The sequence below is a fragment of the Cydia fagiglandana genome, chromosome 15 (genome assembly GCF_963556715.1).
Source record: "Cydia fagiglandana chromosome 15, ilCydFagi1.1, whole genome shotgun sequence".
In the NCBI taxonomy this organism is placed as follows: domain Eukaryota; kingdom Metazoa; phylum Arthropoda; class Insecta; order Lepidoptera; family Tortricidae; genus Cydia; species Cydia fagiglandana.
In genome coordinates, this window is record NC_085946.1 from 6,587,053 (window position 1) to 6,613,994 (window position 26,942).

At 40.7% G+C, this 26,942-nt stretch overlaps 1 protein-coding gene across 1 annotated transcript; it reads left to right on the forward strand.

Annotated features, from left to right (window-relative positions):
• Positions 1-58: 58 nt before the first annotated feature.
• LOC134671576 (nuclear factor related to kappa-B-binding protein) lies at positions 59-26,039 on the forward strand. Its single transcript, XM_063529435.1, has 29 exons — positions 59-860; positions 1,205-1,498; positions 1,941-2,057; positions 2,361-2,734; positions 2,968-3,098; positions 3,516-3,746; positions 4,288-4,400; positions 6,439-6,554; positions 7,714-7,830; positions 8,919-9,092; positions 9,542-9,688; positions 10,851-10,938; positions 12,094-12,318; positions 12,621-12,842; positions 13,503-13,715; positions 15,140-15,235; positions 15,771-15,860; positions 16,457-16,550; positions 17,015-17,082; positions 17,239-17,529; positions 17,599-17,748; positions 19,292-19,427; positions 19,820-20,004; positions 20,463-20,534; positions 20,729-20,905; positions 21,670-21,748; positions 22,491-22,546; positions 22,765-22,815; positions 23,571-26,039. Exons 1-29 carry the CDS (start codon positions 417-419, stop codon positions 23,709-23,711), a joined length of 4,692 nt encoding a protein of 1,563 aa, XP_063385505.1. The 5' UTR covers positions 59-416; the 3' UTR covers positions 23,712-26,039.
• The last annotated feature ends 903 nt before the right edge of the window (positions 26,040-26,942 follow it).

Genomic DNA, 26,942 nt, shown 5'->3' on the forward strand with positions numbered 1-26,942 from the left:
TGTGATACAACAAAAAGAAAACGCTTAGTCTATGGTCAGTAGGTGCTGCCATGTTTAAAATCCATAAACAAATGTACTATCTTTTAAAAATCTCTACGAACACGAGCAAAATGTCGCTGTACTTGGCTGTCAAGCTATTTTCTCATCGTAATGTGCCGTTCTGGCGCATAGTATGTATGAAACATTACGATTTGGCGTGTGCGTTCTATTTTATTTTAGATGAGATTTGACGACCGCTCAAAATATCTTCATGGCTTTTTATTCGACTTCTGTGTACCGTTGTTTTCGGTATTTCGTAAACATTGGCAAAACAACGCGATAATTCAATGAAGTGTGCGGAAAATAGTCGTTATCGCGAGTGAGAAAGGTATTTAGTGCACAACGGAAGCAGACGGTGGTCGTTTAGTCGGTTTCCGATGGAGGAGAAGATGGAGAGTGAACAGAGTTATAGTGGCGAGAGTAGCAGCTCCTCGGAAAGTTGTAGTGGGAGCGGGAGCGGCAGCTCGGAGCCCGAGGAGGAGCTCACGGAGTCCGTGCGCCTGCTGGGCCAGACCCTCGAGCTGCCGCAGGAGCTATGTGAGAACTATGGACTCTTCAAAGAGTTTTTCTCCTATAAGACTTGGGAAGCTTTAGAAGATACACATAAGGAGCAGCTCATGAAATATTTGCCTAAATTTGTACAAAATGAAGAAGAGGAAAGAGAAAAAACGATAAAGATGCTGTTTGATCATGAACCATTTCATTTCACATCACCACTAGAAGTGTTTTACAGCAACTTGAAACAGGGAAACTACCGGCCAGACATAGCGAAGATGAGAAAGTTTTTGCAAAAAGCAAGGGCTAAGCAACAAAAGCACAAGGTAAACAAATAATTACACCACAATAATGATAACATAACAATTTCACACAAATGATCACAGTAACTAAACTCAGTGTTTCAAACTTTTTCATGACGTGACCCCCTTAGTACAAACAAAATGTTTCGCTTATGTATTGTTTTAAGGGTGGCAGAAGCTTCATGACCCCATGAGGTTGCAACCAACAGTTTGAAAACTAACACTGAACTAGAGTGTTGAGTCATGAATTAAATTGATAATAAAAACTGAATATTATTGCACCCATTTTAAGGTTGCAATTTACTCTTAACTGTGGCACCCGGGGCCTGTCAAGTAAGTTCAATACTAGTGTCTCATTTTATTTTCAGATAAAATCCTACTATGCTAAACTGATGCCAGAGGTGTTAATATCTCGGGAACGGTTGCTAGCAGCAGCCAAGGCTGCCCCACCTGGCCCCACCCCGCGCCTCCCCCTTCTGCCACAAAAACATTCCTCCAAAAACTCCTACAAACCCCTGTACTTGCGAGCAAGGCAGAGGTATTTTGAGGAATTGGCAGCTATCCGGAGTGAAGTGGGCGGTGATGAATCTGACGATGATAACTATCCTGAGGGCCCTCCAGAGCCTTCCAATAAAAAGCGCAAGCACATGCATGCTAGTCAGGTATACTAAGCAACTATTGAACAATATTAAAAAGAATTTGCCAAAAAAATTGTTACAACATCAGATTAGATTATATACCTCCCACAGTATAAAGATCAATAATTTGTCAGTCCTATTTTAGCTATCAAAAACCTAAATAAAATCAAAAATCAAATTTTGTAAATATCATAACAAAATTGCCTTTCCCCAGAATTATTATACAGTCTACCTAATTTAAATTTGTAAGATATGGAATTGTCCAGGCTGATGTTTTTGACGTTATACAATTGTCCAGAGTTTTTAAATTTTGTGCATTATATTTACCAGAGAATTTCCTGAATTATATTTACCAGAGAATTTTTCATTGTTCTTTATTTTACTATGCCATAACTAATACAAAAAAAAGAAAATTGTAACTTGTTTAACATAGTTTTGTAAGTGCTAATGATTGTTATCTTGTCAGAATCAGGACAGCAATGTTTCCGGTACTCTTGGAGGCACAGAATCTTCACATCCCACATCTCTGGATTGTCTAAAGAATGTCTTAGCAGCTCATAGAGCTAGAAGACAATATAGAGAGGTAACTATTATCACTATGCTATATTAAAATATGTAGTAAAAAAAATTTACAGACAAACATACATTCTCTGGTGTTGTTTGCTTTTTATCAGAAAGATCACCTCTGCTTAAATTGCTGTATTCTTTGTACAGTCAGCAGCAGATGTTGCTAAGCGGGCGATGTGTTCAAAATTACCTTGACGCGCTCTTATTCTCTATAACAATAAAGTGACATCAAGATAATTGTGAACACCTCGCCTCCATAGCAACTTCTGCTGCTGACTGTATTAATTTGTTATTCTATGTATTAAACTGTATGTTTCAGAACCATCCAGAACTAAATACAACTGGTTTAACTTTAGAAGACATAAAGCAGAGAGTAGCACTTGTAAATGGTACAAAAAAACTCATGTTTGGTGGTCAAAAATCAGAAACATCCACACAGAAAGTGAAAAGGGGACCTAAGAAAGAGCCAAATCAGAGACAAGTGAAATCTGATGCCAAAGCCAGTAAGAGAAAGGAAGAGGATATTGAACATAAACCATTGTTACCAAATATTAAAATAAAGTGTGAGCAAGAGGAGTCAGACTCAGAGAGTTCCTTCGCAGAGCCGAAGGGTGCCAAACATTCTAAAAAGCTAGGTGATAATGTTGAAATTAAGCAAGAAATTGTGGATCCTAAATACTCTGATACAACAAAGTAAGTGTTATAATGTGCCTATTTTGTATTAGCTCCCCAGCTCCCCTATTTTGTATTAGTGCCCCAGTATTAGCTCCGAAATTTGAAATTTATAAAACTGTTGGAGCACAATTACCTAGTGGGGAGGAAAGTAGGCACATTTTACGGTAATTTTAAATGCTTACCATAAGTGTTGTGTCAAGATCAAGACCTGATTTAAAAAGTCTTATTATAACTCATGTATATTTTTTCAGTATAAATTATAATGATCCGAAACTGGAAAGTGTCATCAAGCAAGAGCCTTTAGACCCCACACTTGCACTACAGACTGCTGGTAGAATAATTCAACCAGTTCCCATCAAATTGGAAGACCTCGATGGTATTGGTAAGTTTAAAAGGCTCTTTGGTATAGTTTTATCATGTAGATTGTTTAAGTATATTGAGAATCTTTAACCTAGAATATTGACTATCAACTATTAACTCTGTGCTTTAACTAAATAGGACAAGGTCATGTGTAAATATTCTATGTCTAAGAAAAAGCGAGCGTATTGACGGTTATCAATAACACGCCACTGCCATAAAAAGTCAGTTTAGATTCAGAAACGAGAGAACACATGGAAATGTCAATAATATTTTACACAGATAAAGTCCCGCTTAGATAAAGTAATGCATGAAAATCATAAGAGTTCTAGTGCCTGCACTTTCTTAACCACATCTCCACTAACATTCCTGTAGAAGTAGAACTAAAACCACATATAATTTCTATCTGTCACAGCATCTCTAAACGATATATCTATAACAGACATGATGGCGTTGCCCGTCGAGTTAGCGGACGACGATCTCCCGTCGAATACGGAGGAAGCGGTGGATACAGACTCGGCGCTGACGGAGACGACGCACGCGAACTTTTTGTCTCTGGTGCGCGCGCTGTTCCCGGCGCGGGCGGCGCACCGCGCGAGCAAGCAGCAGCTGCACGCGCGCTGCGCGGCCGTCATGAGCTCGCCCATAGCGCCGCTCAACACCTGGTACAGCTGTGAGTTATTATTATGTCAATAGAATCATTATAGTAGTTTATGTGACTGCTACGTAATGAAAGGCATTAAAACTTGAGTGTGGGTTTATGAAACGAACGCAGTGTGTTTCATAATAGTATTATATTTCACACGAGTGTTTTAATGCCTACCTGTGTTTCGACATTATTACGTTACGTTCATAAATATCAATGTAAATTAAATACTAACTACCTACATTTGTACAATTAAATTTTTAATAAATAAATCTAAATTAAACATAAATAAATCAATGCGGGTTCGGGACTTCACATATTTCGCTTCACTTCACATTGTTTTTCTTCACCAAAAACTAGTGATAATTATCAAAATTAAATGATAATAGAATAGCATATTCCGTACATAAGTTCCGAAAAACTCATTGGTATTGTTAGTTTTTTCATTATTCCTAAAAATTTCGGTTTATAAAACTGATCGTCTAAGAAATTACAGAAATTTCACTTACAAGACAACTTATTTCATGTGAATAAATATTTTTTTTAAATGTTAGGTTTTGGTCCTCAGTGTCAGACGATTGGTGCGCCGAGTTGGATTCCGCGCTGGATTTCCTGGCCGGCGAAAGAGGCCCGCACCCTGACGACTTCGTGCCGTACCTACAATATATTCCCGAAACACAGGTAAACAACACATAGTTGATAATTGTACTACGTATAATTCTCGATATAACGTCACGAACCATGTTGTCCTTTCCTATCGCGCCATACGTTCTCATTCTGACTTACATTACACAATTACTGCTCGGAGCGGTCGCGATATTGCGGAGGTATGCCCGGGAGTTGGGAGGTAAGCCCGTCAACTGCGTCCGTCCCGATATCGCGTCGGTAGAAAAGATACTTCTACGTCTTCTGCCTCCCACATGCTATTTTGTAGAATATAAAAAATAAAAATAAAACCTGGGAGTTAAGGTTTTGGACATTTCAAAAGTACTATATGAGTTGACAGCGGACAGAATTCATAATTCATAATTCTTTATTGCAACCATGGTACAGTATAGATGTCAAGTATAATATATGTACAATGTCTCACATGGACCCTGTAAGGGCACAGCATAGCTTACTTATAACATATAATTATTAATTTGTTTGTATGTAACATAATTGTATTGTATATATTACATTATCAGGTTCAGATCGCTAATAAGTTTATTACATTTATAATTAGAATTTAATAAATTAATTAATATAGGTACAATATTCATATAATAGGATTAATACAATTTTTAGTTATAATTTAGGTAAGTATTTTAATGTCATTATTTTTATCATAATAAATTATTTAGAAGGTGTCTGTAACATTATCATTGAAAAAGTCCTTTAGGTCGTAATAACATTTATTTATTAGAAAGTCTTTCAACATTTTATTAAATTTTTTGTCATTTGTTTGAGCTTTGATGTCGTTTTTAAGGTGATTATATATTTTAACTGCCATGACGTTTGGACTTGTACTATGAAGTTTTAGTTTAGAAGTTGACGGCAATGCTAGATCATGCTTAAACCTTGTTTCGAAGCGTCGGGGCTGGTCTACTAACTTTGTAAACAGGTCCGAATGTTTTCTTACAAATTTACAGATTTCGTAAATATACATAGAAGTTAGGGTTAGAATTTCGTACTTGATGAAGTATGGTCTACAGCTTTCTGGAATCCTAATATTCGCGAGGATGCGTATGCATTTCTTCTGGAGTAGAAATAAATCATTTACGTCTGTGCTATTTCCCCAAAGGATAATACCGTACTTGAGCCAAGAGTAGGCATAAGCATAATAGGCTATTTTTGCCGATTGTAGGCTAGTTGATCTTTTTAATTCTCTCAGGGCATAAATGAACTTGAGCATTTTATTTTTGATTTTCGTAACATGTGCTTTCCAGTTTATGCCTGTATCAATATCAAAACCTAGAAGGGTGAAAGTTTCTACACATTCCAGTTGGTGTCAGAATGGCGCAAACGTGTTGTGGAGGGTCGCAAGTTTTGGGATAAGACCTGGTTCGCCGCACTCGCTGACAAGAGGCAAAAACGACGACTAGTCTCAGTACCGGTTTCCGCAAACTTCTCTTGTCTTGTCAGACCTGTGGTAGATCATGTCGGTCTCGCATCGGTCTATTCAGCCACCAAAAACGGTGTTTCTCCGGTGTTACACCATAAATAGTCTGCAATAAACAAAAAGGCCTATGATGCTGATGATCATACCTCGCAATCGAGCTAGCAAAACCGTAGCAGTTGCACATTGAGGTTGACGCATATATGTGTATTTACTAAGTCAAATACAAAAACTATGTTTTAAATTAATTATTTAAGATCTCTTTCCGTGTCATTACGCTAAATAAGGTATTTACATCCTTGTGCTATACACACATCATTACGTTATAAGTAGGTAGAATTTATTTTGTATTTCAAATTAAGAGTAAACAAATTGAGATCAAATAAACAAAAATTTAAAGAAGTAATTTAATAATTTACTTTCCTGAAACACAAATTTAACATAAAATTTTTAAAAATAGTGACTATGTTATCATGAGTCATGATGATGATTCATGACATATGAACGCTAACCTTTACATTCAACTGTCATTTGCTACGGTTTTGCTAGCTCGATTGCGAGGTATGCTGATGATATGAGTTGCGGAGTTTAAAGTTAATGTAAATTATCGTTTGTGTTCAGATGTACCAGTGGATAGGCGCGGGCCGGGACTGCGACGCGATTTTGGGCCGGCTGTGCGAACGCTGGTTCCGCGCCGCGTCGCCCGCGCCGCCCGCCAACGAACCTCCACCACCTAGGTTTGCTTCTTTAATTTCGTTTTTACTTTTTTGTATACTAACATAGACTAAGGCATTGTTACTAAGAACTTTTTATGGGCCACGGGCCTGAAATAAACGAACATTTAATTTTTTTAATTTAAAATACACTATAGGTTGTTTTTAGGGTTCCGTAAAAGAAAAAAACGGAACCCGTGTGTCTGTCTGTCGGTTTGTCCGACCATTACCCCCTTTATCTCCGAAACTTCTGGGTTTACAATTTTGAAAAAAAAAAATACACAAAATAGTTATTTACCTATAGATGAGAAATGTGCAGTCAAGCGTGAGTCGGACTTAATTACTTAAATTTTGATCAGACCCCTACGGGTTTTTTTTTCATAATTTTTGTTTGTTAAAGTTTTTTAAAGACATTACATTCACGTGCGGAACCCTTGGAACGCAAGTCCAACTAAACCGGTTTTTTTTTTCAGTGGGACACTGAGAGGAAATACTAAACTATAAGTTCCGTTTTAGACAGACAATTTGATTAGCCAATTAATTATCCAGTCTGCTTTGTACCAATTTTCTATTTTACTGACAGATCGGACGGGTAAATTGGTGCAGTTGAACTGTCGTTTTAGTATCTGGGATATAAAAACAAGGATTAGAAGATAAATGGAAACATACATATTTATCTCTGTTTAGGGTTCCGTACCTCAAAAGGAAAAAACGGAACCTTTATAGGACTCGTGCGTCTGTCTGTCTGTCCGACCATCCCCCCCCCCCCTTTATCTCTGAAACAACTGGGCCTAAAATTTTGAAAAAAAAAAAACAAAATAGTACTATACCTATAGATGACAGGAAAACCTATTAGAAACGCGAATCCGACTCGCACTTGACCGGTTTTTTTTAATGTTTAGCAGAAACGTCTGCGAACGATGCTTAAGCTTACAATAAATTGAAAAGTGGAAAAACTTGAACTCAGGGCCTCTGGATTTAACGCTGGAGTATAGCCAGCGTTAAATCCAGAGGCCCTGAGTTCAAGTCTCACCCAAGACCGTAATTTTTCCACTTTTCAATTTATTCTGGTGTGGAGTTAGTCGGGGTGTCGGGGTTGTGTGTTGAGTTGTGGTGTAGTTGTTGCTGTAGACTTGTAAAAGCATTGAAATTGTGAGATGTCTGAATTTTGGTCTTTAAACAGGTATCCTACGTCATGGGTTGTGCGTCCTCTTACTAGCGCGGAAATAGCGGATTTCCGAGCCCAAGAGAGAAAGAGATATGCGGCTTCAGCGAAACCTTTCACTTATGTCCAACACGGGTAAGTTGAGTTGTAACATAATCATTAAAACTTCGCTCGTGATTTTGGAGACACAAATAAAATTCGTGTGTATCATCACAGACTACATAATAGTACTAGGTACAGAAGACTCACTCCCTAACAAAACGCGTCTGTTACGATCAGGACAGGTATGGCCGCTAGGTGGCGACAGCGCCACTCGCGGCTTATGGCAAGCCACCAAAATTGGTGTGGAACGGATGTACTTGTAGCTACCTGTTGCAAAGCGACGAAATCGCGGAGTGAGCCACGCCTGGTATCTTTTCCAGAACAATCACACCGTCAATCGTGTTGTCGAGGCTATCGAGGTCTTCAGTAAAGTAATGAATACAATATCTAGCAGCTAGATGAAATAGAATTTAAATAATAAAAAAATGGGAATTATTTATTGAAACTTTATTGCACAAAAGAACGACTCAATGAGGCCACGAGGCATATAATAGTACATTATTGTCGAGGCTCGGAAGTAGCTACTTGCAGGCTGAGGATTCGTTTTAAACGGACGACCTTGGGAGTCCGTTTAATTGAATCCGAAGCCAGCAAGTAGCCTTCCAGCCGAGTCATATATAGTGCTTTTCTCAAAAATGGTGCAAGAAACATAAATATCATAGAAACATTTTACAAAAGCAACGTTCTTACGTATATATTTTCACAGAGAAAAGCCCTTGCCGCCTTTTTATTTTTTTAATAAAAAAATAGAAGTGTATTTTTCTGCCGAAAATACGCCAACCTATTTGAGACAACTAAATAGTCGCGGTACTAATAATCTGTTTGGCTGTTTAATGGGCCTGTGCCTTCATTTGATATGGCCATTTGAACTTTTAAAAAGTTTGGAACTCGACAAATAATGGAATTTGTATGCAACATTGCAGTCCCAAAATCGAGACTGCAATGTTTTTAACTTTTTAAATTTTGACTGACCATAAACTCCGCGCTTCGCGACCTATTTTTTAGACGGCATAGTCGACTTTGCCGTCCATTTTTGAGAAAAATTTATTATCGAGGTCGAGCTGCAAATCTTTTTGTGTGCTGACCGTTTTCTTTTGTTACGTCTGTGTTGTGAAATCCAGGTACCGAGCCGTAGTGGGCCCCTGCGCGCGGTGCGGCGCGGGCGGCGGCGCGGGCGGCGCGCTGCTGGCGGGCGCGCGGCCGCGCCACGCCTCCCTCCTGGCGCTCGTGCGCGACGCCGTGGCGCGCCTGCCCAACGGCGAGGGCACCCGCCACGACGTGCTCACCCTGCTCAAGTGAGTCACACTATACGTCGCTTCCTGGCTGCCTCGGCCGGCAAAAATATTACCAAGCTTTGGATTTTTCCTAGCACGGTAAGACTAAAGTGAGCTATGAAGTCGATATTCATCATCATCATTATCGTCATCATCATCTCAGTCGGAGGACGTCCACTGCTGGACATAGGCCTCCCCCAAAGAGTGCCACGATGACCGGTCTTGCGCCACCCGCATCCAGCGGACTCCCGCGACCTTTACCAGGTCGTCAGTCCACCTTGTGGGGGTCTACCCATGCTGCGCCTTCCGGTACGTAATCGCCACTCGAGAACCTTTCCGCCCAAAGTCGATATTCACCCCACCCAATTCTCAACCCAGTTGCATACACTCCTATCCGACTATCGACTGGGCAGAATATCTTTACTCATTATACTCTTTCAAAATTGTGTTAACCGCAACTTTTATCGCAGGATGTCTCAATGGATCTCAGCGTGCAGTGACCAGGCGCTCCTTAGCGCGCTATCGACCGCTTTAGACAGACTATTGTCTGCCAAGCGGGACCCCGTTGTAAAATATGACCAGAGGACGGCCATTTGGACATATTTGCACAGAAACAGGTATAACAATGCTTTCTCTCAGTAGGTATTTTTATAATGTTTTAACAGCATTTATTTCAGCGATATTTTTGATGAATTCATTTACCAGTCGCTTTTCGGTGAAGGAAAACGTCGTGAGGAAACCGGACTAAACCCAATAAGGCCTAGTTTACCCTCTGGGTTGGAAGGTCAGATGATGGCAGTCGCTTTCGTAAAGACTAGTGCCTACGCCAATCCAATTCTTGGGATTACTCGCCAAGCGGACCCTAGGCTCCCATGAGCCGTGGCAAAATGCCGGGACAACGCGAGGAAGATGATGATAATTTTTGATGAATTTATAGATTTTTCAAGCATTTTAGATTATTTGTCAAATAGCTTTACGAAATGAGCAGGAATGATGTTATGTAAATAAAATAAACGTCCTTTCTGAGTTTGGACTAGTTAGAATCATCCTCTATGAGTCTTTGTCTGATAAATGTAAATATAGTATGGTGGGAGGTAAAAGCTTGTATTTCTTTTACTAATTAAAGCTTTTTGTCGCATCTCTGATGAAGACAAATTAAAAAAGTTAGCAATATCATAAAGAAAAAAACCGGATAAGTGCGAGTCGGACTCGCCCACCGAGGGTTCCGTACTTTTTAGTATTTGTTGTTATAGTGGCAACAGAAATACATCATCTGTGAAAATTACAACTGTCTATCACGGTTCGTGAGATACAGCCTGTTGACAGACGGACGGACGGACGGACAGCGAATAGTCTTAGTAATAGGGTCCCGTTTTACCCTTTGGGTACGGAACCCTAAAAAATACATAGATTGATAATGATAAATGTTGTTGAGCATTAGACTTTCCGGTCGGTGCTACATCTATTGTCAAGTAGCAGTAGTGATAATTCCGCTACTCGATGCTAGATGTCGATTATGAAAATAATAGTCGTTTAATATTACCATAATATATAATTTATAATATTCTTTATGGTACAGTCAGCAGCAGAAGTTGCTAAGCGGGGGAGGTGTTCAAAATTACCATGACACGCTCTTATTCTCTTAACAATAAAGTCGCGTCAAGATCATTTTGAACACCTGGCCCGCTTAGCAACTTCTGCTGCTGACTGTACCAAAACTGATGTACGGAGTGAGCACTCCTGTCTTACAATATTTCTCTATGGCAATATTGTGTGCAGGACGGAAGAAGATTGGTTGAAATCCACGGCGCGAGGGCGTCGCGCGGCGGAGAAACGGGAGCCCGAACCAGTGACGCCACCGCCTGCGGTAACCATCCCCCTTATTCATAAACGTCTACTAAAGTTGACAAGCCGATAATAATCGTTTCTCCCTTTCCGACGTGTTGGTATGGAAAAGGACAAACGATTATTATCGGCTTGTCAACTTTAGTACACGTTTATGAATAAGGGGTTATTTGTTTGTTGTATCATTCTTAAGGCGATTTAAGACGAAATATTCTGCTGTTGTTATCCCTAGGCACTGGTATTCTGTAAATGTAATTTTTTATTGTTTTCTGTTTAGTAAAATCAGTTTTTAGCGTGATTAGAGTGGGCACAAGCTCACTGCAGTGCAATTTGCTATTTAACAGACTCGTTGACGCAGAACGAGTTGCCTCGCGAGGAAATTGCCGCGTGAAGGATATGCGCATAAACACGCCCGGCCCCGACGAGGCAAGTTTTCATAGACCGAGGTGCTCGAGCGAGGCAAATTCCTCGCGAGGTGGCTCATTTTGGACGAATCCGTCTATTTAGTAATTTTCCAAATGCATCTTTCAATGTGATGTCCAAGACCCGTACGACTACTTATTACAAGAATTACACACTGCAATTAATACTTAATGGTCGGAAAGGCATCGCCGGTTGGACTGTTGCCTACTGATACTATTTACATGGATATGAGACCACAGACAAAACATCCTCCAGACAGCATAGTCGCGCTACCCCCTCTGCCATGCATACGGTAATTTTACTCCATGTTCGAGTCGAAAGTGTCTTTGTGTGACGTCCGTGTCTTTGAACGGACCAATCACGGCACGGGACTTCGTTCACCTCGTTCCGCCCACCCCCGCATTTTTGGCATCATCCGTTGTATGACATAATTGCTCTAAACTCGGTCTAGGGCAGTGGTGGGCAAACTTTCTTCACGGGGGGGCCAGAAAGTTTAGAAAATTTAAGTGGAGAGCCAGAATTGTAGCCAATATTTATTTTGATTTGTGATAAATTGATAATCGTGGGCCAATGCCATATACTAATTATTTCATAGGATAAAATCCATGAAATAATTAGTATATGCCACGCGTAAACTAATTATAAGCGGCGGGCCGGATAAAATCCATTCGCGGGCCGCAGAAGGCCCGCGGGCCGTACTTTGTCCACCACTGGTCTAGAGGATTCCTAGTCTATGCATGAGACTTTCTTTTAGGTGGAGCTAGAAGTGGGCACGGAGGCGTCAGTGTCCGACAGCGACGTGGACGTGGACGTGGAGGGCGGCCTGGGCCCCGGCTCGGCGCAGCTGCTGCTGGCCGCCGCCACCCCCCTGCCCGCGTCCACGCCCGCCCGCGCCGCCGCGGCCACGCCCGCCGCGCGCGCCCCCCGCGCCCGCGCCCGCGAGCGGCCCAAGACCAAGCCCACCAAGCCGGAGCCACAGGTACTGCAGTGGTCTCTACTATGCTTGAGGGTACTAAGCCTAAAAAAATGGTTTAAACAAGTATTTTACATTCTTTTTCCTCGATTCCTCATGACTGAGACGCTACCACATGAGGTCGTCATTTTCTGCACCGAGGCTTTCCATTCTGCTTCTTAATAATAGGCGCCTGTCTAGATCCCTAACAGACCTTTACAGTGTCCTCCCGACGGGTTGCTATTTTATATCATTAATTTTAAATAAGCAAATCTAACCTAATTGATATATTATTTCAATACTTGTACTAAAAGCTTTAATTCTTACAGGCGCGGCCGACCCCTACCCAAGCAAAACCCACCGTAGCCCCACCCAAGCCGTCCCCGCAGCAAAAATCTACACCAAAGGCGGCTCTCATGGCCCAGTCGGCCAAACAGGCCAGCCTGGTCGCCCAGGCCGTGAAGAGCAACCTCATAGCTCAAGCGGCCAAACAGGCCAATCTAAGTCAACACGCGAAACCCGTTCCAGCCAAACCGGTCAACGTGGTTAAGGTATAACATAACCCATTCATTGCCAAATAAGCCATCAGGCTGCTCGCTTAGGCCGTGAAAACCAACCTAAGCTCAGGTGGCCAAACAAGCCAATCTAAGTCAGGACGCGGAGCCCGTTCCAGCTAAACCAGCCAACGTAGTTAAGGTATAACATCACATTGCAATTGAGTACATAAATAAGCCAGCTACTCTCCAAACGCGAGGAGGTTCTTATCTTATACCTTTAAGTAATACTAACTCATTTTAGTTGTAGTACCTATTAGTTTAGTATTTAATTTTAAGTTGTAATTTTAGTTTATATTTGTTATTTTAAGTACGTACTAACAATACTATGGACGTTGTTGTCTGAAAAGAAACGCATTTTATTTTATTTTATTTTTTAAACGATCAATTTTGGTATAATATATTTATTTATATATTTCGGGGATCTCGGAAACGACTAACGATTTCGGTAAAATTTGCTATATGGGAGTGAAGGGTTTGCCACGGTGCCCTAAATCGAAAAGTTTATCTTAACTTTGACACTTAACGCCGATACTTAGGTGCTACCCTCATACAATAAAAGCAAAAGACGAAAACTAAAATTTGACACTTTTTATCAATACACAGGAGTTTCCTGTACTCGTACTTACATCTGCATCTACATTAATTATCTAACAGGTCCAGAAACCAGCTCAACCAGTGAGCCAACCGGCCAAGCCGGCCGCGAAGCCGCCTCCATCGCCCAAGCAAGCCGCGCCCAAGCCGGCGGCCGTGCCCAAGCCGTCCCCGGCCAAGCCGCCGCCGGCCGCGCCGCCCAAGTCCTCGCCCTCCGCCGTGCAGCAGGCGCCGCTCAGACAGAGGACGCTGCTCGTCGAGGCTCCACAACAGAGTGTTAGTTGACTTTTTTGGTGACATTTTTAGGATCCTTTCATCATCGTCATATCAGCCAGAGGACGTCCACTGCTGGACATATGCCTCCCCCAAAGAGTGCCACAATGACCGGTCTTGCACCACCCGCATCCAGCGGACTCCCGCAACCTTTACCAGGTCGTTATTCCACCTTGTGGGGGGTCTACCCACGCTGCGCCTTCCGGTACGTGGTCACCATTCAAGAACCTTTCCGCCCCAATGGCCATCGGTTCTACGGGCAATGTACCCCGTCCACAGCCACTTAAGTTTAGCGATTCGATAGGATCTTTTACTTGGTTCCAATTTCTTGTCCGACGAATCATTCGACATAGAAGGTACGCATTGTCAAGCGATTGTAAAAAGAAAATAAAAACAGACAGGAAAAAATGCATAACAAACATACATTCAATAGAAAAATAAAAATTCGTATATAAACCCTGAGCCTGAAGATTCTGGCTTAGGGTGGTAGGTATTCCATCCGTCCAATATCTTGGTCCAATGTCATTGCGTCTGACTCCCTTATTAAGCAAAATGTGAGACAAAATACACATTGGACAAAGAAATTGGACAGGTAGAATACCACCCTTACGAACCTCGCATTCTATTTTGTTGACCATTTTAAATAATGTTTTCCGGTAATGTCCGTTTTTTTTAACATTAGAAAGAACTTCTTTGTGCTTAAGCTTGTGGTTCCCAGTGTTGCCAACTTGGCATAATTGATGCCAGATCTGGCATATTTTCACTTGCTTTGGCACCAAAATTTTCCATTTAGCATCTGGCATATTTTTTAGCATAATTTAGTCTAAGCCAAGTTTGCACCAACTTGGCAGCAACAATATGCGCCGTCGCCTTATGTGGTTCATATTTTCATATGAATTTTGACTTTTGTGGACGGATAGACGTCGACGGACTATATAAAGTTGGTCAAGCAGATCTTGTCAGTAGAAAAAGGCGGCAAATTTGAAAAATGTATGTGTTTTAAGTATCTAATTTCAAGCTGACATTTTAGCATTTTTTTTAGCATATTCCAAAAAGCTTTGGCATAATTTTGGAATAATCGAGACATTAGTCTAGCATTTTTTCAAAATCCGAGCTGGCAACACTGGTGGTTCCAAATCCGGCACTTTTAGCGGTAATAATTTGAAGTAAATTATATGTATTGACCATGCTACATAAGATAATTCAAAAATTATTAACAATTAAAGAGCCTGATAAAAACTGCACGCTTGCTTCTGTGAAGTTCTTTCTAATTCTAAAAAAAACTAACATTAGAAGGTACTTACCGTTTTTGGTTCGTTGTCAATTAAATGTAGATCTCGCGGAACCCAGGGTTTTATAGTATGCAAAGGGAGAGTACGTTAATAAACAGACAGGCAGAGGAGTTACACTGTGATGTCGTCTTTCAGATTACCGCTCCGGTAGTGACGAGTCAACCCACTGCGCCTGTGGTTTCCATCGTACAACCTGTTTCCACCATAACGCTACATCCAGCACCGAACAAGGTAATTCATTAAAACAAAATATTGTTAAATACTTAAAACATAAATACAACAACACTTAAAACATATTGTTAAATATTTACCATATCATGCAAGACCATAGAGGTACAATAATATAGAGATGACACGAGGGAGGGGCCAAACCGAACGAGATGCACTTATGGAAATTTCAGTAGGAGTAGCAGAGAAAGCGGTATTATTGCTTGTCCTTGTCACAGTCTCACTTTTTGTTTGTTCCCCACCAAACATTTTGTGTGGTTTATGGTGGGCAACAAATAACCCGATCGAATTACGTAGATTGTTTTTGGTATGTTGTCAGGAATGTTAAAACGTGTTTTTAATATTGTCGCTTTGCTTATGTTTTGTTCCTCACTGAGGCACTCGTATTGCTCATCTATGTAATACTAGGTCTATGTGCACGACCAGATTTTTTTCGTATCCATATGTCCATACTTAGCTGAAACTAGTTTCCATATTAAAAGAAAGCGAACTAAAAAGGTTAATAATGTATGTATGTAATTCACAATTAATTCACCAGCAGGTAACTCAAGGCACTAGATCACTGCTCATAAGGCCACCCGCAGTTCAGACTACTGTCACTGCGGTTGTCTCTACGCCTATTTCACAGGTATGTAGATTTTATTTTCTTATACCTTGATAAGAAGGAATAACGTAAAAGTATGTTAAATAGAACGGATACGAATCGAAGTCTATTTCACGTTTGATTCTTAATATGCCTGGAAGAGATATTATTAATTCTAATACTGCAGATTGTCTGGCCATCTTCGTAGTTAATTTACATTCTGTGGGTACAATCTATTCGTAGTTGCACGGTGCCGGTCGCTCGCGACTGGTCGCGGCCATTGGCCTTCTGAAGTTCTGATATATATGTAACTACAGTGCAGATGGTTCAAATTTCTTTGACCTTAATAAGCCGTGCTGTTTGATATAACCTGTAGGCGCCGTGCAGGTCAGGATCTCGACGACTCAAATAAAAAGCTTCAATGTACAGTTATACAGTAGTTGTATTCTTCAATATGTACTGGTTTACAAGGGCTGATTTAGACGATGCGAGAACTCGCATGCGAGTTTCATACCATTGCGGGTTTTGATCGGTCGGTTGAATTAGACTTAACCAACAGTCCGCAATGTAACTAAAATCGCATGCGAGTTTGCGCGCCGTCTAAATCAGCCCTAACTCATGTTCCAATGTGTTCCACACAGCCTGCCGGCAGCCGGCGCGGCGTGGTGCGCGTGCTGAGCCCGGCGGCCGGCGCCAGCAAGTCGCTCATCTCCCCGCGCGCCCTGCTGCACCAAGGTTAGCTTATCATCTACATTACTTGTACGATTGGCTACGTTCTAAACCAGGGCTCTCCAAACTTTTTTACCTGAGGGCCATATGGCCCCTCAGAAACTTTCGCGCGGGCCACCGTCGGTTTTTGCGCCGGGGGAGAGTGTCTGGTTGCTGCTGTTAGGAACAGTTACACTCTCAATGAATGCTAAACCCCTGGAACCTGGTTCCCGCCGGCCGGACAGTGGGCACTCACTTTGGGTGTCGGCGGGCCGGATCGGAACGCGTCGCGGGCCGGATTTGGCCCGCGGGCCGGGGTTTGGAGAGCCCTGTTCTAAACTATCGAATCGACTCGGATGTTTAAGTAATCGTCGCAAACAAGTTTATCTATGCGTTTTACGAAATGTGTTCCGTGTCCATCCATTCCTCGGTGGATGTGGACTGTAGTTCTTGTCGATGAATAGTAACAAATTACTTATTGTTGCATACAGCCACCCCGACGACGACGAAGAAACGGACTTCTGTGCCAAATACCAGCTCCATTACGACCATCGCGCAGGTATTGATTTTCATTTCATATATTATATTTAAAAAAATGCTAAGATACATTTTTTTGCAGTAAATTTATCATTTCGTTTTTGAAATGTCAAATATTTGATAAATGAGTAATTAGTTATTCTTTTTAATACTTATTAACAATGTATCATCCTTACAGAGTTCCCCCATGACGACCGTAGCCCTCAGCTCAACCAGCGCGGCCACCGCCGGCACCCGCACCGTCCAACTCGCCGGCGGCCGCACTCTGCAACTAGCAGCCAACCAAACCGTGCACCTCCCCGGCGGGCAGCCCGTGCAGCTGGCAACGAGGACGCTGCAGCTGACCAGCCTGTTGCCAGCTCGCGCGCCTAAGCCCGTGCCGGCCTCCACCGTGCAGCTGACGGGGCAGACCGTGCACCTGGCCGGCCAGAGCGTGCAGCTCGCGCAACACGCCGTTAAGAGCGTTCAGGTATGATTCAATGAAAAACTTAGAAAGAAGCCTGAAACCGTGCACCTCCCCGGCGGGCAACCCGTGCAGCTGGCAACTAGAATGCTGCAGCTGACCAGTCTGTTGCCAGCTCGCGCGCCTAAGCCCGTGCCGGCCTCCACCGTGCAGCTGACGGGGCAGACCGTGCACCTGGCCGGCCAGAGCGTGCAGCTCGCGCAACACGCCGTTAAGAGCGTTCAGGTATGATTAAATGAAAAACTTAGAATGAAGCCTAAAACCGTCCACCTAGCTCGTGCAGCTGGCAACTAGGACGCTGCAGCTGACCAGCCTGTTGCCAGCTCGCGCGCCTAAGCCCGTGCTGGCCTCCACCGTGCAGCTGACGGGGCAGACCGTGCACCTGGCCGGCCAGAGCGTGCAGCTCGCCCAACACGCCGGTAAGAGCGTTCAGGTATGTTTCTTCCGTAAAAAACTTAGAAAAATGCTTCAGTTTCGATATATCTTTCATAAATTTATAGAGAAGCTGCTGTTGAATTGCAACTTTACTCCAAAACCGTTTACTGGTTCTTTATCTCTTGGATCCTGCTAGTGAAATATGCTTTTCTCAAAAATGGACGGCAAAGTCGACTTTGCCGTCTAAAAAATTGGTCGCGAAGCGCGTAGTTTATGGTCAGTCAAAAATTAAAAAGTTATAAACATTGCAGTCTCGATTTTGGGACTGCAATGTTGCATACAAATTCCATTATTTGTCGAGTTCCAAACTTTTTAAAAGTTGAAATGGCCATATCAAATGAAGGCACAGGCCCATTAAACAGCCAAACAGATGATTAGTACCGCGACTATTTAGCTGTCTCAAATAGGTTGGCGTATTTTCGGCAGAAAAATACACTTCTATTTTTTTATTAAAAAAAATAAAAAGGCGGCAAGGGCTTTTTTCTGTGAAAATGTATACGTAAGAATGTTGCTTTTGTAAATTATTTCTATGATATTTATATTTCTTGCACCATTTTTGAGAACAGCCAAACAGATGATTAGTACCGCGACTATTTAGCTGTCTCAAATAGGTTGGCGTATTTTCGGCAGAAAAATACACTTCTATTTTTTTATTAAAAAAAATAAAAAGGCGGCAAGGGCTTTTTTCTGTGAAAATGTATACGTAAGAATGTTGCTTTTGTAAATTATTTCTATGATATTTATATTTCTTGCACCATTTTTGAGAAAAGCACTATATATGACTCGGCTAGAAGGCTACTTGCTGGCTTCGGATTCAATTAAACGGACTCCCAAGGTCGTCCGTTTAAAACGAATCCTCAGCCTGCATGTAGCTACTTCCGAGCCTCGACAATAATGTACTATTAGGCGCGCTCAGACACCGCTTTCAAACCTCGTCTGATTAACGTCGGCGCGGTGCTATCTATAATTAACACATTCATTACCACTAAGTGCTACGGTTTACGCTCGTAGCGCGTAGCCACGGTTTCGCCGTATGTAGCGCGTAGTCGCTACGAACAGTGTACCCGACAGTCGGGTTCTTGGTGTTGAATGTGTTAAAAAATCTAGTTAGCCTTTGTCACTTATGTAACAAATCTCTCGACGTAGAAGAAGAGTTGAATTTAAACTTGGAATTAACGCTGTTTTTATTTAGATTCTGAGTCAACACAACAACCGATCGTGCACTCACACATGCAACATAGCATTAGAATAGTGTGTGGCCCTATATTGTCATTTTATAGAAGTCTATTTATTTTTGGTTGCATTAAATGTAAAAATGCTTTGTTCGTTGCAGGTGGCCGCCCCGGGAGTTCTTCCAACGCAAACGGTGCAACTACCAAGCGGTCAAACAGTCCAACTCGCAGGCAGAAACCTTCAGACTGTACAACTAGCCGGTCAGAACGTACTCACCAGCCAGAGCTTACAATTAGGTAACTTCTTATCATTTTAGACAGACAGTTGACACTAGGAACCTTAAAACAATCTCAATTTTTTTATTTTAATTCTCTTTTACTGCATTAGGATGGTATTCCATCTGTCCAATATTTTTGTCCAATGAGTATTTGCGTCTCACATTTTGCTTAGTGAGAGAGTGAGACGTAATGCACATTGGACCAAGAAAGTGGACAGGCGGAATACTATGCTTAGGCACAATTTCTCTGTTAAATAAATAATTGATCGAACTTAGCACTAAATAAGTAGTAGTCGGCCACTTTCTAATCTGTAAAATTACCTGCTCTAAAATAGACAGAACCTATAAAATACTAGACATTGATATTTATTCCAAGTAATTACATAATGGAGATTCTAATTCTGTTCTTAGGTTCCCAGACAGTGCAATTAGCTGGCCAAACCCTCCAACTACCGAGCGGTCAGACTGTTCAGCTTTCCGGTCAAACGCTTCAGCTACCCAGTGGTCAGACGGTGCAACTTTCCGGTCAGACACTGCAGCTGGCTAGCGGTCAGACGGTGCAGTTGGCGAGTCAGACGCCAAAGTCCATGGCGCAGGTAATTCAGACCCTTTAACTACTAAGCGATCAGATTGTTCAGCTTTTAGGTCAAACGCTCCAGCTTTCCAACGGTCCCGTGCAGGATTGGGGCTAATGGCAGCAAACAAAATAACTCTATATACAGTAAATGAAGTATATTCATAAAAAATGTAAAAATATGGGCGCTTGATGCGCGGACGCGACATGGTGTCATGCCGGTCGTTCGTGGAGTGTGTGGGCGGGGAGACGGCGGCCGCGCCGCTCTGGCGTCGGTGCCCGTTGCTCGCGTCCGCAGCCCGGTCTCGTCTTTCGTCTTCACGCAGTGATGGCGAGAACAGTTCTAATTTTCAGACGGTGGAATTCTGCGGTCAGACCGCAAATCATGGGCGTCTGATTATTATTAGGCGTATAAATTAACTTTGTAATTATATTTTAGAGTTTATGTCTGTTTTTACTTTTTTTCTATTTCTTTTTTAGGTAGTGCGTGGTCAGGCGGCCGGCGATAAGTCCGCGCAACCAATCAGAGCCAAACTACTTACTAATGCTCAGGTACAGTTAATAATTTGTAATTTTAATTTAGAAAATTTACGGGAGGTATTTTTTTATTTGCTGTCGTCCTTTTCTTTTATCTCTATTAGTAGTCACATACTTCGGACAGGCGCCGCGGTTGAAAACTTTTTTGTCGCCATAGTGATTTTTAATTTTCTCCAGCACAATGTAAATATAAAAGCGCTGTATAACAGGGGCAGATGATCTCGCTGGAGAGCATGGTGGGCGCGCGCATGGTGAGCGCGCGCGCGCGCGCCGCCGTGCGCGTGCTGGCGCCCGCCGCGCCCGCGCCGGCGCCTGCTGCCGCCGCCCGCCAAGCGCGCCCGCTGCTGCTCACCGCCGCCAAGCCGCTCCACAACATCATCCTGCAGGTATACCTAATGCTAATGCTGCAGGCTGACACGCTTTGACACTATCCGATCTACCTGCTATTGTACAATGTTTGTCCTATAATAGTCGTTGCGGTACAAAATTTCTACAATTTACAAACGGTCGTTCCGGCCCGGCCCCGACGTCGCCCGGCGGCGGCGACGAACTGTAGCCGTATGCAAAAAAACCGGGCAAGTGCGAGTCGAACTCGCGCACGAAGGGTTCCGTACCATAAAGCAAAAAAAAAAACGGAAAAAATGCAAAAAGAAAACGGTCACCCATCCAAGTACTGACCCCGCCCGACGTTGCTTAACTTTGGTCAAAAATCACGTTTGTTGTATGGGAGCCCCACTTAAATCTTTATTTTATTCTGTTTTTAGTATTTGTTGTTATAGCGGTAACAGAAATACGTCATCTGTGAAAATTTCAACTGTCTAGCTATCACGGTTCGTGAGATACAGCCTGGTGACGGATGGACGGATGGACGGACAGCGAAGTCTTAGTAATAGGGTCCCGTTTTACCCTTTGGGTACGGAACCCTAAAAAAAAAACAATTATTTTACGCTAATCGTGTTCAATTTCTATTAGCATCTAAGAATGATATTCCACCTGTCCGATTCGTTGCGTTTCACTTTCTCATCAAACAAAACGTAAGACGCAATACACATAACCAATGTATTGAACCGATGAAATACCATCCTTAAATATCCCTTAAAAAATATAACACAATTTACAATAATTCTTCACACTATTCGTTTTCCGCCAGCAAAGCGACGGCAGCACTATACGTGTAACGTCGAGCGGCGCCGCGGGTTCCTCGCAAACTATAGTATTAAGCAATATTGGTGAGTCCTTTACACACAATACTACTCTAAATACGAACGAAAATACACCACTAGTTCAATTGACTACTTTAATTGTGTACAGTACACAAATTAGTACCTAAAAACTCTTGCAATTAATTTGTCTAATAAAATGTTTCATATTTTCATTTCTCAAACCTAAAGGCAGCAATCCCAAACTTTATGTCCATCAGTGGACCGTATATCTTTGTAATAAGGTATACAAATTATAATAATAAATAAATAAATATTATAGGACATTTTTTTTTTTTACACAAATTGACTAAGCCCCACGGTAAGCTCAAGAAGGCTTGTGTTGTGGGTACTCAGACAACGATATATATAATGTATAAATACTTAAATACATAGAAAACAACCATGACTCAGGAACAAATATCTGTATCATAATACAAATAAATGCCCTTACCAGGATTCGAACCCGGGACCATCGGCTTCATAGGCAGGGTCACTACCCACTAGGCCAGACCGGTCGTCAAAAATTGTTAATTAACAGTGTGGATGATACTTAAAAGAATGTAGTAGTGCATAATTGTTTTCCCTCGTATTTTCTCGGAAACGTTCGTATTTTTTATGCTACTTCCGTCAACCTCAGTACTTTTTGTACCGAAACTGACTGAAATAGCAAGGCCCGTTCGTACGTTTCCGTGAAAATACGATGGAAGATAATTATTATGCACTACATCTTTAACAACATAATTATTATAATGATAATAAATCATTTCAGGCTCGCAAGCAGCTACAACGTCCACTGCTTCGGCGCCGTTGTTAAAATTGCAACAGGTATGTACTACGAATTTACTTGTATGTTGTTATATGTTGCAGTACATACAGTTAAAAAAGATTATATGTATTATTTTAAATCATTACACACGACTGGGTTTTTTGTCAATGAATCATACAATTATGGGTGTAAACTGAATTAACGCTAATTGTGACGTTACATCAACAGCTATTCTGTTCTGCAGAAAAATTATAATAGCTCTTAAATTTCATTCTAGGTCAATCCAATACAACAAGTTAAACTTCCCCAAGGAATTAAAATTCAGCAGGTGAATTTTGAGACTAAGCATGTTTGAATGATTTCCTTATAGTTATATATAGCATGCATAGAGTTTATGTTGATTTGAATTTAGGGCGAAATGGTTGTAACAAATAGTGCCACCAATATGACCATGCCTTTTATAACGAGGGGTTAAAACATTAATTATACGTAACAAACTAAAAATAAATAAAGCATACATCTGAATACAGAATCTGTCTTTTTGAGAGTCAGTTAAACATATAATAACATTTTGGTGATGGGTATTTTTATTTATTTTACAGCCAAAGCTAAAAGTAGTATGTTGGTAGATAATGATTTTCTTTTTAAACATTACCGCCTGATTTTATATTATTCATCTCAAGATTCTACATTAGAATCCCTGTAATGCTCGCTGTATTTCTTATTTTCCTTTCAAAATATTAACAGATTGCCATAGTTTTCCTATTTTTTTTTGCACGAGGACAAATCTTTCTAGGTTGTTTATTTCTGAGTAGTTTTCTAGAGCTTTATGCATTTCAGTTTCTATTTTAAGTTATTCTTTATCAAGTAAATGCATTTTAGCGGATGTTTCAATAGTTTTATAGGGTTTAGTGTGGTGCTAGTTTATAAAAAATATACAATTTTGATTGACTTTTACAAAACTTGGCATTTAAAAACTATACATTTGTGAAATAAACATTCGCCAATCAAGAGAATATGTCACTTTACTGAATGAAATTATGTAAAACGGTTCAACTAAAGCAAATTATTTGATTTGGGCAGGCGGGAGCGAACGCCACGGTGGCGACATCTAGCGCCGTCAACGCAGTGCGGAGTGTCCTTATGGACGGCCAGCAACTCAAACTCGTCGGCGGCAGGCACGTGCTCGCGCGCCTGTTACGACCGGCGCACCCGCCACAGTGAAGTGAGCTTTAACCATTTTGGTATAAGGTTCAAATTAGCATAAGCTAGACGCGGTGCGGAGCATTCTCATGGACGGCCAGCAACGTAAACTCATCGGCGGCCAGTGTGCCCGCTAAAGTCAAGTGAGCTCTAACTCTAGTGGTGTAAAGTTCAAAATAGCTAGCATGAGCTAGCGTTCTAGCGCCGTTAACGCGGTACGAAGGTTGCTCATGACAACCATGCGATGTGTTGACAGTTTGTATACCTAGTTTAATATACATAGACTGAGGACACGACTAGTACCACGTACAGCCGCCACATCGAAGTAATCTCTTAACAGGAGTATGTAAGGACATGCAGCCACGTGCGAGGTTGCCTATTTATCGTGATGATTTTTTTTAATGTTGTTAAGTGGGCAAGATTGGGCCGTGCCCGTAAACCGAGTCTTACTCTATTGTCTCATCTAAAAGGTTCATTCTTAGTTCTAAATATGTGTACCCAGTGTCAAACCAACATGTTGCGATAATGCAGAAGTGGTATTCTTGGTAACCACCATCTTTCAAACTTAATACTAATTGCATAGATTTTACTGTAACTATATGTTTGTATGGAAGAGCTAACTACAAGAAATAACTCTTATTTAAAGTAGAGCAGCATTATTGGTAGATTTATCCATTGTAATTAAATCTTTAGTCGTAGCATAATGCTCGAGTGTGTAAATAAATATGTACATAATTTTGACTAAATTCAAAAGAGCTTACTTTTGTTTTCAAATGACAAGAAGGATGCGGTGTGAACATTTCGTTCGTTATGAATGTTAGAATACATAGTTAATATTGTCTGTTTTAGTGAGTTTGATTATCTATGAAAATCTGCAGCTACAAAAAATATAGCAGAAGAAATATACAGCAGTTTTTGGAGAAATGCTAGTTTGATTAACTTTACAGATTATTGAATGAGATTGCTAAAATTCACTCGTAATTGTAGAAGTAAATAATCTCAGTTTATGAATTCTTTGATTCTGATTGTAAGTAAAACTAAATTAGCACTTGAGTTTCTAACAACTAAAACTAACTGTAAAGTTGTTTTAAATTCAGATTATTTTCATATGTTAATATGATATTTACTTTGATTGCAAAGCAGTTTATCTTAAAGGATAATATTAAGTTTCCATAGAAGATTATGTTAGTAGATTGGCTCGAATCGAGGTTCTTAATGAGTTAAGTGTGTGAGTGTAAAAAGATAGTTTCCTCAAAGAAATTGATTATCTTATTCATATCATAGAAGGATAGCTAAAGTGTCATTCTATGGAACTTGCTAACTATGTAAACAAACCGCCATATTGAAGATGTCTCTGAATGATGAATTAACTAGTGACTTTTGTTTACATAGTTAGCAAGTTCCATAGAATGATATTTTATGTATGTTATATATAATACAATATTGAATGTACAAAGCCAGTATTTTGCATTGTAAATGGGTCGTAAGGCTGTAATTTTTTTGTATAAACGCTTATGAGAAGTGTTAATTAGTTGTAAAGATTTTTAAAGTTTAACTCAATATTAACAACTCTCAACTTTTTGTATATACCAGTGTCAGTTTTGGGCGAGATAATGTTATAATATTTATGTTATTATTTATTTTAAAGTGCCAAATCAGTCGATCTATCTACGTAGATGGTTGAAAGTGAAAATATGTACCTTGAAAGGCCTTTTTTCCGCCAAGTTCTTTTTCCAGTGTGTTATGTACCTAGTTTTTTTTTTATAACTTTAATGCACAAAATGAAAAGGTACTCAATTGTAGAGCCAAGCAGACACCCATACTAATGGTGTAGACAGAGTTTTGAACAGCACAGCCGATCGGTCGATTGCTTTGGCAACGTCTTAACTCGGGCATAAAGCCACGCAGAGATCTGTCCCTGTCCGCGGAATCAGAGAAATAAGTAAGTTTACAGTGCTCACTCCATACATAGATAACAACTCATAGAGTAAAGAGTGAGCATTTTAAGTTCACTCATTTCTCTATCCTCCTAAAGCCCAAAGTCAAAGTCCTACCTATAGTACTTCTTTAGTTCGATGAAGTCTAAATCATATTCAATTGGAACAGTCGCTTTTGCTTTGTTTCGTTCAATTTCCAAACAACGCAAAATCAACTCTATGTCCTACAGTATACGTTCAAATTTCAGTGGCAAATTTTGGATTTTTCATTTGTATGGCTGAGCCTTTGGAGGATATGGCGGAATGCAATACTATACGTCACAACAGAATAATTATTTATTTCGTTGTTTTCATATTATACCTGTTTCGACATGAAATTCAATTACGAATGCAATATATTAAGTCAATTTAATGCTGGTCTTATTTTTTGCGCTTTCTGGAGTGATAGGGGATGCTTCCATTTACTATAGTCCAGATTGAACTATGAGAATCATAAGGTTTAAGTTTGTATCGTGTTGCTTATGTCCATGGGCGACGGTGACCGCTTCCCGTCAGGCGGCTCGTCTGTTCGTTTGCTGACTATCATATACTAAATATATAAAAAAATACCACAATATTGCGATGGTATAAAATAATCAGATTCGAAACTTACAGTAGCGACCAAAAGTATTTTGACAATGATAATAACGTTGGTATTGTATGAAACATATTAGTTTTTTCAAATGATTTTTTGATAATTTAATCAATGGCTTAAAAGCTTCTTGAAACACGTAAAAAGCTTAGTTTCATCGAATGAAAATATAAACTTGGCAACAAAAAATGTCAATTTACGGGTTCAAAAGTATTTTGACACGGTTCTTTTTTACAATTTTTTTGAAAACAGAGCCGCAGAATTTCAATTTTTTGGAATTAATTACATCTGGATACTTCTCTTAATATGCCAAACATAAAGCATATTCGAACGATTTCAAGCAAGCTGGTGCGGCTGCACTTTAGAAAGATAAGTAGCAAGCTGAGGTTTCGCGGACTTTTGGTGTATCACTGCATCTGATTTGTGTCTGAAATAAGCAGTTCAAGGCTCGAAACTGCATCACAAATAAGCATAGAAGCGGTTGTCCTCGAAACACTACTTCTACAACTGATCGTGTAATAAAAAAGATTTCAGTAGAACACCCATGGAAGCGTACAGTAACAATTAAAAATTAACTAAAAAATAACTATAATGTAAAGGTTGTTGTTTTTACTATTAAACTACTCTTAATAGAGCATGGATTACATGGTCGACGCCCATTAAAAAAAAATACATATTTCAGCA